Source organism: Penicillium daleae, assembly GCF_028827525.1.
Source record: "Penicillium daleae strain IBT 16125 chromosome Unknown utg000007l_segment0_segment0, whole genome shotgun sequence".
Taxonomy (NCBI): domain Eukaryota; kingdom Fungi; phylum Ascomycota; class Eurotiomycetes; order Eurotiales; family Aspergillaceae; genus Penicillium; species Penicillium daleae.
In genome coordinates this window covers 2,853,033-2,867,215 of record NW_026623155.1, presented here as the reverse complement: position 1 = coordinate 2,867,215, position 14,183 = coordinate 2,853,033, and the positions used below count along the sequence as shown (strand labels likewise).

General features: G+C 49.8%; 7 protein-coding genes across 7 annotated transcripts; 3 read left to right on the top strand and 4 right to left on the bottom strand.

The window, feature by feature from the left end:
- Positions 1-162: 162 nt before the first annotated feature.
- On the bottom strand, positions 163-459 carry N7458_008218 (uncharacterized protein; the record flags this gene model as incomplete). Its single annotated transcript, XM_056911600.1, has 1 exon — positions 163-459. One exon carries the CDS (start codon positions 457-459, stop codon positions 163-165), a length of 297 nt encoding a protein of 98 aa, XP_056764426.1.
- A 595-nt stretch (positions 460-1,054) lies between these two features.
- On the top strand, positions 1,055-1,455 carry N7458_008217 (uncharacterized protein; the record flags this gene model as incomplete). The annotated part of the gene is made up of 3 exons (XM_056911599.1): positions 1,055-1,071; positions 1,187-1,343; positions 1,414-1,455. 3 exons carry the CDS (start codon positions 1,055-1,057, stop codon positions 1,453-1,455), a joined length of 216 nt encoding a protein of 71 aa, XP_056764425.1.
- A 123-nt stretch (positions 1,456-1,578) lies between these two features.
- On the bottom strand, positions 1,579-3,198 carry N7458_008216 (amidohydrolase; the record flags this gene model as incomplete). Its single annotated transcript, XM_056911598.1, has 1 exon — positions 1,579-3,198. One exon carries the CDS (start codon positions 3,196-3,198, stop codon positions 1,579-1,581), a length of 1,620 nt encoding a protein of 539 aa, XP_056764424.1.
- Positions 3,199-3,976: 778 nt separating this feature from the next.
- Positions 3,977-4,854, top strand: N7458_008215 (uncharacterized protein; the record flags this gene model as incomplete). The annotated part of the gene is made up of 2 exons (XM_056911597.1): positions 3,977-4,347; positions 4,413-4,854. 2 exons carry the CDS (start codon positions 3,977-3,979, stop codon positions 4,852-4,854), a joined length of 813 nt encoding a protein of 270 aa, XP_056764423.1.
- A 1,448-nt stretch (positions 4,855-6,302) lies between these two features.
- On the bottom strand, positions 6,303-8,590 carry N7458_008214 (glycoside hydrolase family 154 protein; the record flags this gene model as incomplete). Its single annotated transcript, XM_056911596.1, has 3 exons — positions 6,303-7,359; positions 7,415-7,631; positions 7,702-8,590. The coding sequence occupies 3 exons, from the start codon at positions 8,588-8,590 to the stop codon at positions 6,303-6,305; spliced, it is 2,163 nt and encodes a 720-aa protein (XP_056764422.1).
- A 362-nt stretch (positions 8,591-8,952) lies between these two features.
- On the top strand, positions 8,953-10,483 carry N7458_008213 (glycoside hydrolase family 88 protein; the record flags this gene model as incomplete). The annotated part of the gene is made up of 2 exons (XM_056911595.1): positions 8,953-9,120; positions 9,188-10,483. 2 exons carry the CDS (start codon positions 8,953-8,955, stop codon positions 10,481-10,483), a joined length of 1,464 nt encoding a protein of 487 aa, XP_056764421.1.
- Positions 10,484-11,047: 564 nt separating this feature from the next.
- N7458_008212 (Zn(II)2Cys6 transcription factor) lies at positions 11,048-13,970 on the bottom strand (the record flags this gene model as incomplete). The annotated part of the gene is made up of 7 exons (XM_056911594.1): positions 11,048-11,703; positions 11,763-12,085; positions 12,152-12,571; positions 12,630-12,853; positions 12,907-13,586; positions 13,660-13,740; positions 13,841-13,970. The coding sequence occupies 7 exons, from the start codon at positions 13,968-13,970 to the stop codon at positions 11,048-11,050; spliced, it is 2,514 nt and encodes an 837-aa protein (XP_056764420.1).
- Positions 13,971-14,183: the final 213 nt, after the last annotated feature.

The window sequence follows — 14,183 nt, the reverse complement described above, 5'->3', positions numbered from 1 at the left end:
AAGTGAAAGACTTTGATTTTGAACATTTCCTTGTGAGACTTATATACAGTTTGTCAAATCAAATCCCTCCTCCTATCTCTTATGTGCATTTCCTTGTATGATCTGCTTTACCAGCCGCCGTGCTAGCATTTTGTTAGTGTTTATACTTTGGAACATGAGCGATTAACTTACTGAACCACCAGGGCCATGACCGTGATGGCCGCCAGGACCACCAGAGGGACCTCCAAATCCTCCAAGGCCCCCTGGACCTCCAGGGCCACCGTGAGGACCACCAGGGGCGCCATTGGGGCCTCCAGGACCTCCGTTATGAACACCAGGACCTCCGAAGCCACTGGGGCCACCACCGGGGCCTCCAGGACCACCGTGATGACCACCAGGAGGTCCTTGGTTACCAGAGGGAGGAGGAGAGGGACCGCCCTGGGGGTGGTCGTGGTGATGGTGATGAGAGAAGAGACCCATAGTTGCTTGTGAGGGTTGGTAGTGACCCAGAGGAATAAAGGACAAAGAGTGATATGAACGGAGAAATGTGATTTCAGGCCAAGACGCTGGGAGACGCGACCATATATATACCCTCAATCAAGGTCACAGCTCTATAGCTGCGTACGTGGATGATCGTCATGGCTTGTCTTTGCCAAGCAGCCCTACAGTGCCAAGAGATTCCGCAACTGAGAGACAAGGATGGTTGCCTCACTAGTTTCGACTATTAAGCTAGCTCGAGGCACCGGACGATTTTTTCGCGTGAGTGTTTAAGCTATCAGCGATCTTCCAGCCTAAGCTCAAACGACTCTTGAATGACGTTCATCTTCAACAGGTGCCGACTCAATGAGTATAGCAGCAGATTTGAAGAACAGTGACATCACTCAGTCTCTGAACTAAACGATGCTGAAACAAGAGCCGTTGGCCGATCCCGTAGTGGCTACTAATGTCCACGCAAGCAGCCCTACCCGTGCACCGGGAAATAGAGTGGAGCTCCATCGGATAGAACTCGGCATAGATTACGCGTCCCAACATACGCATAGTGAATAATAGCACAAGTCTGAGGCAAGCCGATGGAATGACTATTGAAGTTTGGTAAGGACCAGAACATGGTTGGGAAGAATCTATTGTTCGAGTGTGCTTCCAGTCCTGGGCCCTTTTAAAAACCGAACAGCACCGGCGGTAGTCCATACTTCATTTATAGATAAAGTAGAAGTATATTCTCCGTGTTCGAAATCATCAAGAGCTGGTTCCGGCCAGCCCAGGAGCCTGTTGTCGAGAACAAGTGGGGCGCCAATACAGTAACCTTGAAGCAGCCGAATAGCCCTGCTACTCCGGCCATGAATCAGACCGTCTCAGAGCAGCCAGTAAGCGTCCTGATTATCCTCAATGCCCAGAGAATGCTAAGTACTGAGTACTGACAATCCATTACTCCAGGGATCCCCAGAGTTCATGGGCGTCTACATCCATCCGTGGTGATGGCATGGATGAGGATGTTTGCTGCGGAACCTAAAAGTCACACCAAGAACAATCCACTGTCTAGTAAATTTGAATGCTCACGACGTTGAACTGCTCTTTCGGCTAATGTGGGTACTTAGTTAACTACTCACCCCAGACCTTGCGTCCACCGAACCACGTCTCCTTGATCTTCGCCTGTAGTAAAGCCTCTGCATCCCACTCCATATCCACAATCACAAAGTCTGCCAACTTCCCAACTTCCAAGGTGCCAGTTCGCTTCTCAGAAAAGACGCTCATTGCTGCACCACCTGATGCTGCAACCATAGACTCACACATGCCCAATCGGAAGTGTTCATTCACAACTTTTGCGTACTGAGGATCTCTCGAAGAACGTCGCGTCGTAGCAACATAGAGATTATGCATAGGCGCATATGGTGAGGTTGGGCTATCGCTTCCGATGGCCATTAGTGCTCCAGCATCCGCAAATTCTCGATACGCAAAGGCTCGTTGACACCGTTCTTCGCCCAACAACCGTGGCCATTCTGTCAGGATGGATGGGTCGGCATGTACCGGCTGAATGGAGGCTGTCAGGCCTAATTCGCCGAGTCTTTTCGCATCCTCTGGTGACGCAAGCTCGATGTGTTCAATGCGATGCCGACGACCGGGCGTGGCATTCTTCTCAATCGCGTCAATGGCAATCTTGATTGCCCCATCACCAATGGCATGGAGTGCAATCTGCAAGCCCCCAGTGTCTGCCTCTTTTACAACCGGGTGAAGGTGTTCCGGAGCCCAGATTGGTGGTGGAGAGCCGACAGGAGCGTATGGCTGTGAGAGATAAGCCGTACAGGCATCAATAATCCCGTCACAGATCACCTTTATCCCGACGATACGGAGATCAGGACTGGCTTCAGCATTGAAAACATTCGATAACTCAATTGCCCGCTGAACTTGATTGGAGTTCGCTTCATGGTTTGCAGTGGGTTTGATCAGCCAATATGCGGCAATTCGCAGTGGAAGACTTGGCTCCATCCCTCGTAGAGTAACAAGGGCATCCCATGCTTCTTCATCCATGGCCATTTCCACTATACCGGTGTACCCTGTAGAGTTATATTCTTGAATAGCTGCCCGTATAGCTTGGATACGTTCTTCTTTCGAAGCAGAAGCTGCCTGATACGGCCAGATGATAGACATCATGGCTCCCTCGTCAAGAAGACCAGACGGGTTCCCGTCAGAATCGCGATGGATAGTGCCCCCAGCCGGGTTAGGCATATTGGCGACGCCTAGCTCTTTCAAAGCCGCACTATTGCACCAGCATGAATGCTGCGAGCTCGCATCAATAAATATTGGTCGAGGATCAATATCATCCAGCATGGCCGCCGTGACACCCTTGGGTGTCATGACATGCATCCAATTTTTGCATTGAATACGTGGCACATTCGGGTGGGCAAGAGCATATTCCTTGATGGTTGTCTTGATATCCTCCAGAGATTTGCAGTTCCTGAGTTCAAGCTTGCGTAGCGATTGGCCCAAAAGCAGTAAATGCATATGACCGTCGATGAAGCCTGGCAGTACAGTCTGCAGTTTCAGGTCGCGTGTCTGCACATCTGAGATACTTCTGGAAGCAGCGATCTCGTCGTAGGATCCTATTGCAGTGATTTTGCCATTCTCAACCAGCATACTGTCTACCAAGTCTGGGCCGTCGTACTGTCCAGCGTTGGCCATGGTGAAAATGCGACCATTCCGGAACAAAGTACTCGCTGACATGTTGGGCAGCGCTTGATCGGTGGTTGAATGCAGACAAATCGTGAAGACGCACGAGAGGACGGGGAACACGGTTCAAGATGCGAACTCAAAAAGAAGCTTAGAGAGAGTGCTTTGCTGGCCTAGAGGTTTGCGGAGAACAGGAGAACATTCAAGTTAAGACATTGTGTATGATTGATTGTCTTTGCGGTCAGATGCGGAGTTGTTTTCAGACTACTGTGCTAGTGCAGCTCATGGTGGGTCCCGTCTCGAGTTTCCTTCCCGGGTTCCCATCTGTATCTATCAAATTAAATTCTACCTACGGAGGCTGACTATGAAGTGATCCCGGAAGGAAACAACTGAGGATTCCCTGCCAATGTCTGTAAGTGTAGTTAGAGGTCTTGTATTTCTTCTATAGTAAACCAAACTTTTTTTCGTCAAAATAAAGTAAGACGAACCAATCTGGGTCGACTAATTACAGTGGTGTTCTATAAGTTTGCAGCACCCATCTCATCAGCTATACTTTAAAGGCAAGTTGAACAAAAATGCGGGGAATATCCAGAAAGAGGGTTCAAAAGACATTCAGAAAGATCTGTTAAAACATAAAATGGAGGCATATTTAGATGACCTTTTGTCTTGGTCCCTGGGTTCAGACTTTTGAACTGCCACTGTGCAGGCACAAAAGAAAACACAGCTGCTCTTATCGATAAGGTGCTATCGATAAGCATGCTTGGCTCCACCGCACCCGACTTCAACCTCCAGCTACAACGCTCAGGCGAACCCACAATTCCTCAAATCTATCATGGTCAAGCCCCTCACATTCAAGGGTGACAAGCCTAAAAAGCGCAAGCACCGCGATCCAGATAGCGAGAAGACTCCCAAGACCCGCAAAACCGAGCTATCCGAGGCAGCTGACGATAATCCACCCGAGGACCAGAGCTGGGTCTCCGCGGACTCCCCAAGCGATATTGCGGGCCCCGTGGTGCTGGTTCTCCCATCCGATGAGCCGACATGTGTGGCCTGTGATGTGAATGGCAAGGTCTTCGCAAGTGTGCTGGAGAATCTGATCGAGGGTGCTCCGGACACGGCAGAGCCGCATGACGTACGACAGGTCTGGGTCGCGACGAAAGTTGCAGGGACAGAGTCATTTACTTTCAAGGGGCATCATGGAAAGTGAGTCGGGATTTCCCAGTAGTTCTTTCTGTCTATATAGAAGCTAACTGATTGTGACAAAACAGATACCTTTCCTGCGACAGCCACGGAATCTTCAGCGCAGACACTGCTGCTGTATCCCACTACGAAACGTTCCTCGCAATCCCCTCTCCCGACATTCCCGGCACATTCTCCTTGCAAACACGCGGTGGTGACACCGAGTCCTTCTTATGCATTAAAGAAAGCGCCAAGGCTACCGGAGGCGTTGAGATCCGCGGCGATGCGAGTGCGATCTCGTTTGAGACGACGGTGCGCATTCGCATGCAAGCGCGATTCAAACCGCGGCTTCGTGTTGCAAAGGAGAACAAGGCTTATGAAAAGATCAGTCAGAAGGAGTTGGAAGCGCTCGTGGGAAGGAAGCTAGATGAGGATCAGGTGCGGAGGTTGAGGAGGGCGAGGCGGGAAGGGAATTTCCACGAGGAGATGCTTGATGTCAAAGTTAAAGGGAAACATGATAAGTTTGCTTGATAGAGCTGGCCTTGTACTAATTATATCCTGACTGTGGACGCCGAAACGAGTTGAACGCCTACCGACTAGGTTTACTCGATTTGTCGTTCAAGATAGTAAGTTCTCGAAACCGCCCACAGAGGCTGATACTCACTGTCTAAGAATAATGTCTTGTTCCTGAACTCCTCGGCCCAGTCGGCCCGTCTCATGAAGCAGCCCCTAGAGTAGTCGGGCCTGCCTTACGTCGTACGCGGTATTACGGCAGACTGGCCTTTCTCTTGGTATTTGCATCACCATGGCCTATCTTACAGCCTTTTCGACGGCGTCCATTGCCAAATTGGTCCCAACCATAGCTATCACTTGTGGCGAAGATCCATTTATATCTGTTTCCCATATTCTTTTCAATGGAACTCCTACGAGGGTCACGGAATGAGCATTTCATTCAGCGACATTGCATCAGACTAGAAGGGGATCATCATCATCCACACTTGGCACTTGGATATGACCGTCGAAGAGTACCGGGCGGCATGGCAATTGTGCAGCTTTGGAATGGCGAGCCAGAAATATCCAGTGTGAGAGACCGATATTTCGACTAGGAATGAAGTTCCAGTCTATTGCTAATGCAAGTGTTAGCTCGGAGCTAGTCCACTTCTTCGTCAGGAAACCTGTGTTGAGGTAAACAGTGCTGGAGCCCCTCAACGCTGGTGAAGAGGATATTGGCTTCACGCGATCCAATGAACTTAATCAAGGACATATACAAGTGGTCTGGACGCCGCAAATATGAGTCGGTCCATATTGTCAGTTGGCACACGAGGGTCGCGCTCCTTCTTTTTCTGCATCTCCCACCCATCATCCTGCTTCTTCCTTCCTCCTCCTCCCCAATCTCACCCACCGTCGTCCGTCTGCCCTCGCCCGTGCACGCAGAAGAAAAAAGAATCATCGTCATCGTCATGGCTGGCTCCAGCCAGAACTCGTAAGTCTTTCGTCGATTTTCTCTCGTGCCCGATGGTCTGTTGGAGAGGAGTATCTCGCACTTCAGCCATCTCACCGCGCCCCATTATGACCTATCATCATAACTATCAAACTGTTTCTCTCTGTGGTGACGATACAATCCACTGTCGTTTGCGGGTGCCGGTGTGAGATCTCTCATGGCTTCGAATGTCTGCCATGAGAGGACACAACGACAACTGTAGTCACCTTCGCCTCCTGCCCCCCGTGCCCCCCGTGGCCCGGTCACGGAGTTGAGTGCAGAGGAGCTCGACCGGGGGCTCGAGTAGTATAGCCGCAGGATCGTCTGGTCGGAGCGTCGCCTTGCTCGGCTCCTAGACGATCTCCAGGCCCTCGAAGAATCGATTTCCTCATGTCGTTAGATGGCACAAACAATACACCCATAAATTCATAGAGAGTCCGGCTGTAACTATAATTCCCGTTCTAACATTTGCTATCTGAGCCATCTAGGTCAATCGCATCTATGAATCTAGAATAATACAATCACGCTGCTCATCCGAGCCAGACAGTAGCACTAGCGGTCGGTCTGCCCATCGGTCTTCAAGACTCACGCTCACTCGTCGGTTACAGTTCGCAGTAGCTGAAATAGCAAATACTCGTGTGATGAACACGAATTCTTCACCCGCTTGTATATCCCGCTCGACGTCACGAGCTATCACAGGAATCAGAGTCCTCTGATACGCTAGGTTTGTGTTCGCGTCCGGCTTGAGCGCCTGAGCTTTCGTTGAATATTTCCCAGTGTCAGTCCCATGCTGAGACGCAAGACCGCTAGCGCCTGCTTTCGACAACATTAAAATTGAATCAGATGTCTCTTGTACAACACCTTCATTGGTCCCGATTTTCATATCCCCACTCAACGCGCTGATCTCGGGGAGTGTTGACCCATCCCGAGAGCATCGACCCGGCACGGCAAACCCGCCCTCAACGGTGTGCAAACTGTGGAGTGCACTATTTACTCGAACCCGATGGATACGGACATGCCAATCCGGCCATATGTTTGTTGGTGGAATGAGAGTTGTGGAAACCTCTATACCTTTGTCCCCCCAGGGATACCATTTGACCGTTGTGGCAAGGACTGGGGATTTTCCTGCCTTAGTACTCACAGTGACTTCTGTGAAAATAGGCTCTGAGCATTTCCATTTCACAGCCCAGGTTTCTGCACCGTCTCTGCTAAGTGCAAGGGTGCAATCGGGTGCTATCTGCTGGATCAGGGGCCCAGTTGGCACTGAGAATGCAAAAGTAGACGAGTATTCAAATTTGGAGTACTTGGCTTGGGTTGCCTTCATTGGCCAGGCAACAAACTGTGCTGGTGATAGACAGAAATGGTGATTCCCTGCCGGATGATTGCTGAGTATTTGCCGAGGAGCAGGGACAAGCTGCGCCTTGAAGAAAGATGGATATAATTCTTCCTCGGTAGACCAAAACTCGTCGTCTTGTGCCAGTGAAACCGCAATTAAAGTCTTGAGACACCAATAAGGAGATTGCGGTGAGTTGTAATCCTCGCACATATACATGTTCCTGTAAGGATCTTATGAGCACTGTAAAGCATTCACAAAGTTCAAAGTCAACTCACGGGTAAAGCCATCCGATATTCAGAGTTCCATCGGAATGAAAAATGTCATCCGAGCGAGACGCCCACCACCGCAAATGTCGCAATAGGAAACCTTTCACTCGCCCCGGTGTTGACAATGGGAAAGGCATATTGGGTACAGGAGAGACTGCGAGTGCCGCAAAGAAGGCACCACAGGAAAATCTGTACGTGAGTGATCGGCCAAATGGTATAGCAGAGCCTAACAGGTATCTAGTCAGCACAGAGTCTAAATATCTGAAAGTTCTCGACTTGCGGGGGAAGCAACGTACCGTCAGAGTCAAAATATTGCCAAAAAGAAGCTCCAAATTCCCGAGCTTGTTGACGGTATCTTTCTGCTCTCTCCGGGTTCAGATCCTCGGCGAACTTCACATATAACAGTTGACTGAACTGTATAGCAAAGCTCCCAGAGTAATAATCCACCTGTCGTCCCTTTCCAACTGTATCTCTCCGCCGCGTTCGCTCAAACTCCGCGGCTTCCTCCTCTTCTTCCTGCGTAGTGAGCCATGGGCCATCACCACTCCAGCCGTCGGAGAGATAGAAAGAATCAAGAAGATCCAAATCAGCATTCATTTCATCGATGACCTCAGCCGCGGCCACACCACAGACTTTGATTAACGCCAGGTTTACGAACACCCGAAACCACCGCCAGTTGTTGTCTGGCATTGGCATCCCGTTGATTCCACGGAGCCACGACGTGATATTTCTCCGTGTCTTCTCGTCGCGACTGTGGAAAAGTCTCTCTGGTGCGGACAAAAGTGCGAAGCTGATGACCTCGGCCTCAACCATGCGCTGGTGTTCGCGCTCTCCGATTGAGCCCCAATATTCGGGATGCTCGGGGTCTGTCCCCGCAATAAAGCCTTCGATCCATGGTGTTACTACTTCCTCAATGGCTTCGCTGAGATTCCCACCGGATGCATTGTTTTTTTCCAGAGTGGACTGGAATTGTAGAAGAGATGCTACCGCCCACAGCGGCCGGACGAAGCCTTCAAGCTGTGCAGCGCCTTCGTCAAAATGAACGCCGGTGGACACCGGAAGGCGGATACGCGCAAAAGAGGGTGAGAAATGAGTTGTTAAAGGTCGCAACAAGGCGAGAGCGGCAGTTGCCAAATCGTCTCGTGTTTGGAGCGGGTTATCCGAGAAACCAGATAGAGGAGGCATCACGAGAACTGTGTAGGAAGGATTATATCGGTGTCGAATGAGTTTGTTTCCTAGAAAAAAGGATACATTAAATTGTCAATGGCTCTCCTCGGCCTGCGGGGTGACTCTCGGACATCGGGCGAAGTGTCGGCCGGCATTTAGGTACGACAACTACTCCGTACAGTAGTGTAACATCGCCGAAACTCCACTCGAGTGCTTTATATACGCACCGAATGAAGATTTCATTTTTCTTCTTTGTTCATATTCATTTCTTGATTTTTACCGCACGTACCAGAATGTCTCTCACAAACGGCGCTATGGATCATTCGAGTGAGAATTCGAGTCGGACCTTTAGTGATTCATGTCGATCAATCAGCCCGACCATGACCGAAGCGAATAGCGACTCGGTGGGAGAGGAAGATGTCTTCAAGAGGGCCCAGCCGTTGGCAGCCTCAGCACCATCGGCTATCAGCGCACGGCTGCATGAACTTTATGATGAGAACATCACAGCCAAGATACTTCGTGCTGCGACTACATGTCTAGAGCGTAATGTAAGCCGAGTTTCACATAAACGATACGTTTTTAAGACTCTGTCGAAATATACTGATAACTTTTCAGTATCCAATTACCGAGTGCCCGGAGTATGTGCTACAGTCGGGGCCCGATGCCGGGAAATACCAGCTTCGAGAGGCAGATTTCTGGACATGCGGCTTCTTCCCGGGTTCAATTTACTCGCTTCTGGAGCGCTGGATCAGATATCCTCAAAGCGCAGGCAAAGGCACCAACTCATCGCTGATCATTCAAAAGCTTCACGAGTTGGGCGGCATCTGGTCAGAGCCAATCCATCACATGGGCTCGAGAACAGATACTCATGACATGGGTTTCATCATCCAGCCATCAATGCGGCCGCGGTGGGAGGTCTTCCACGACGAAAAAGCTCTTTCCACCATCCTTACCGCAGCAGACAGCCTGTACACTCGCTACAGCCCAAGAGTCGGTGCCATTCGGTCCTGGGACCAACTGACGCAGAAGGGTGTGAATATCACTTCGATGGATCACGATTTTCTCGTCATCATCGATTCTATGTGCAACCTGGATCTTCTCTATTATGCTGCAGCCCATACCGGTCGGGATGAACTGTCCGTCGCCGCCACACGCCATGCCCACAAACTCCTGCGTACCCATCTTCGCCATGAGACTGGTGTCTACTCTGAGCGAAAGGGTTTCTCCGGACCTTTGTTCAGCACGCTTCACGTTGCAAACTTTGATCCCACCACCGGCAAGCTCAAGGAAGTTCGCACAGGGCAAGGATACGCAATGACCTCGACCTGGGCACGCGGGCAGGCATGGGGGATCCTTGGCTATTCGCAGACATTCCAATGGACTGGAGATGTAGAGTTCCTCACTGCAGCATGTGGATTAGCTGAGTACTTCTTGCTACGCTTGGAGATGTCGCCTAGCTGTGTCGAGCGTACAGTTTCTGGCCCCTACGGGAAGAGCTGTGGACGATATGTTCCCCTCTGGGATTTCGATGCTCCCATTAATGAGGAGAATCCTCTTCGCGACTCCTCTGCCGGGGTCATTGCTGCCAATGGCTTATTGGTACTAGCACAGTGCCTCATCTCACGCGGAGATCATGCACAAGGCCAGAGATATCTTGATGCCGCTCTTTTGCTTGTCGAGGATACGCTGGCCTTTTCTTTGGCCCAGGAGAAAGCGTCTATCGTGGTCAGTGGAAGTAAGGTCTCAGTTGAAGACACCCGACCAAATGAAACATTCGACGCCATCCTGAAAAATGCCACGGCAAACTTCAATGCATCGGATCATCGTCGCTACTGGGATCACGGACTAGTGTACGGAGATTACTATTTGATTGAGTTTGGAAATCGGCTGTTGAGGATGGGACTGGTTTAGGATAGTATATAGACGGTTTGCACTGGTACAAGTGGTTTCCTATAATTTCGAAGCCCAATCAATTTTAGAATTCAGAATTTCACAACCAAACTTGGCTTCTACAGTGTACCATACTGGAAGATCATATCAAAGTCATGTAGAATGATATTGCGACAATAGCCCATAAAAACCTCTCAAAAGAGATGAAGTTGAAGCACATCAGGTTGAAAGTTTTCCTCGATCTGTGGATCCAGATTTTGAGTCGTCACTGTACATTCGCTGTCTCAGTCGTGTTGAGAATGGCTACATCATGTCTGTTCCTGATGAGTACCTTTCGTGAGTCCAACTCGTGGCGAGATCGGGCCCGCAATTTTGTCTTTCTTGGAGATTAGATAGTCCTCCACATGAACCGTCATTCTCTTGGAATCCCAAGGCTGTTATTCTGCCTCTTTAATCTTCTGTACAGCTGATATCAGCTCAGTTCATGTAAAGCCCATCACATGTATATACAGTGGAAATACACCCAGGTAAATTTCACAGGCATGAAACTTTCCACACTGTTTATATAGCAGCTTATATCGCTGTTCAACCAGTCGCGCCATTCACTGACGCTGCCATGTTCGTGGAAAACATCATATCATCTAGACTGATCACGCGATCCATATCCATAAATCTTTGATCCAACAGCAGATATGAAATGTTGGAAAGCTCATCAGCGGGTGCCACACAATTGATTGAATAATCCACCCCCGGAGTGACTCCCGTTGCAACTGCTGGGCCTCTGCCAGAATCGACGAAATCGCTGGCCATTTGTCCTCGACTCAGATCCCCCTTATTCATAGCCCAAGGGGGCTCAGAGGAAGCTACACCTTGGCCGGTGGGAGTGTCTGTTGCACTGTAATTGGCGAACATAGCGGGATTCGCGTTGTATGGCAGCTCATCGCGGGACTGGTGGTGCTGTTCTGCAGGTGTGCGGCCAGACATTACTGATCGAGTGGCGGATTGGGTCTGTGGGTTTGAGACGACTGTAGAGTATCCTAGTACGTCGACACTAAAATGAGGAGCGGCAATGCAACGTTGGTGCAAATCTCGTAAGTGATCTGCGTAGGTGCTTGCGAGGCAATGGCCGCGACCTGTGCTTGATGGGCCCGCCCCAAGCCATCTGTAGGCCATCTGATCTAGACTGTTGACTAATTCCCACATTTCTTGGGCAAGTTCGGATCCATAATAACGCCAGTGAACTGCATCATTTCGTTAAAACCAGCAGACACAGTATTACATTAGGTGCTTGCGCTCTTACCTAGAAGAACTCTCGCCGCAACAAACACGCAAAATATGAATTGATTGCTCACGGGGGATGACTCCAATGTGTTACTGAGATACTTGGCAGTCATGTTTTGGATTTCGATAGCGGCGTTCTGACAAGTTTCGGCGCTGCAAACGCTCGGGAGTCGAACGATGTTGGCCCACTCAGCGGGTGGGTACGCGATGCGTTGGTGCAGAAGGATCATGGATGTGTTATGAGTGACGTGAGTAAGGGTCAAGTTAGGATCCATGTGAATCAACGTCGGTTGGCGTGATATGTTTGAGTCCCTCCATTTCTGCGGCAGGAACATTTTCCAACTAAATAAAGTTAGGAGAAGTGAGTCCATGTCAACATATCGGCCACTGAACATGATACAAACTTACTGCACTAATCTTAGATCTAACTCTTTGAATCTGGTTAACCAACTACTGACATCCCGTCGGTCCTGGAAGTTGATTTTCTGTTGGAGGAAGAACGTTGTGACCCTGCTCAGGGACTCAGTTGCTTCGATGCAATATGCAAAAGCCCCGACGGTCGACATGTCTGGCTGCGCTGAGTTGGGCACAGGATGAGAAATGTCTTGCGGTGAGCTGTGCGGCGAGTTGGAATCGGGCACAGGTTTAGGACTCTTCGGATTGTTAGAGTACTGAGCGGGAAGAAAAGCGATCGAGTTGCCAATTCGCGCTTCAGATCTATCCCAGATTCCAAAGTACGGCGTTGTTACTGGCTCTTCTCGATGCCACAAGCCACCATCCGCAGGTAGCCGTCTGTGTACATCATCTGCTGTGAGACTTGTATTCCAACTTCAAAGTCATAGTTAGCTTTTTTCGATATCTTTTACGGCCGAAAAAGCAAACGTACCCTGTTACAACAGAACAGAATCGATCCAAATTGAAAATGTTCCAAAAGACCCGCCTTCTTTCCTCCTCTTCAACCCATTCCTTAGAGGGTGGTAAAGATAGTAATGGCTTCAATAATCTCTGTGTATCATCATCCTCATCCTCGATACTCAAGCGGAGGTATTCCACGGTTCGTGTTAAAGAGCCAACTATTGACCAGGCTCTGGAGGTATTCCCATTTCCAATCTCGAGAAACGTTAGCGGTGGAATCATTTATGTTCAGCCATTGGTATACTCACGTCATCAAAAGCTATGATCGTCAAAGCCTGAAGATGCTCCACCGATAGACTGTCCATCGCATTCAAAACGACAATGCTCCTCGACTTTCTGGTCTGGGACTCCACGTCCGTTGTAGAGAGGCCATGAGCCTCAGGATGCGCAAAACGGATAGCTGCAACGATTATTGCATGAATCACAATAACCAACCGAGTCCGCTGCTCCGGATCATGTACTCGAGCTCGAAATCGCGTCTCGTGAAGAATAGGTATCCATGGTTGGACGTTGATAAAATATGCGGTCACGATATTTTCCAAAAGCTCTGAGGGAGGAAGACTGGTCGTAGCATCTAGAAGATCTTCCAAAGGTAAGGCAAGCTCGATTTTAGGGTTTCCGCAGCTATCAATCCGTCTTCGCTTTCGCGGCCGAGCATAGGGTGAACCGTGTATCTCATAGCCATCTGGCTGGGAGGGCGTGCCGACCGACTCGCCATTATAGGGCGGGCGAGCCATGGAGTTGAAGCTTGAGTCATGGGACCGGCTGTCATTTCGATTATTGAACTTACACAGCTCCATGCAAACAGTGGATAGAAGGTTAACAACGCCGTCCAGTCGCTCATTCCCTGGGCTCTGCGACCGGAATTCATTGCTGTTATGCCCACTATTATTTTCTTTTGCTTGTAGAAGTGCGTCCTCAAGTACTTCTAAAGTTGATTGGCCACCATATTAGTGGCTATTGTCTGGCTAGATTTCAATAAGTAAAAAGATGGAACTTACCGATACGGCGACTCAAGCTTTCCACAGCTCCGGTCTTCAACCCAGGCTTGCCTTTCTTCGCATCATAGACGCACGGCGACCCTAAGGATAGATACTCATCAGAATTAAATTATCAAATGGCCTCCTAGCAGGACACCCACTGATATTCGATGGTGGGGAGGAAACACAGGCATCACCATACCTAGCCGTTCACATTGGGAGCACGTCGGTGATTGCCGTGAGCACTTCAACTTGCGCTTACGGCACCCTTGGCAGGAGGGACGATCGGGGGCATTGGTGCCGCCTTCTTCGGACTCATTCAATGGATCCATTTCCGACGACCTGCAGTCCATTGATGCGAAGCAGAAGGCTCTTTCAGGCCGAACGCTGCGATAATGCACAGATGTAGCATGCAAACATGTTAATGCTGTAGAGCTGGTCAGGGTCAAACCAACTCATCGGATCATGTGAGTCTGGAAAGATCCTAAATTTTTGCTGGCTGGACTCTCGCGTGGGGTCTAATGCGGAGAAGCTGTGGGGGGACA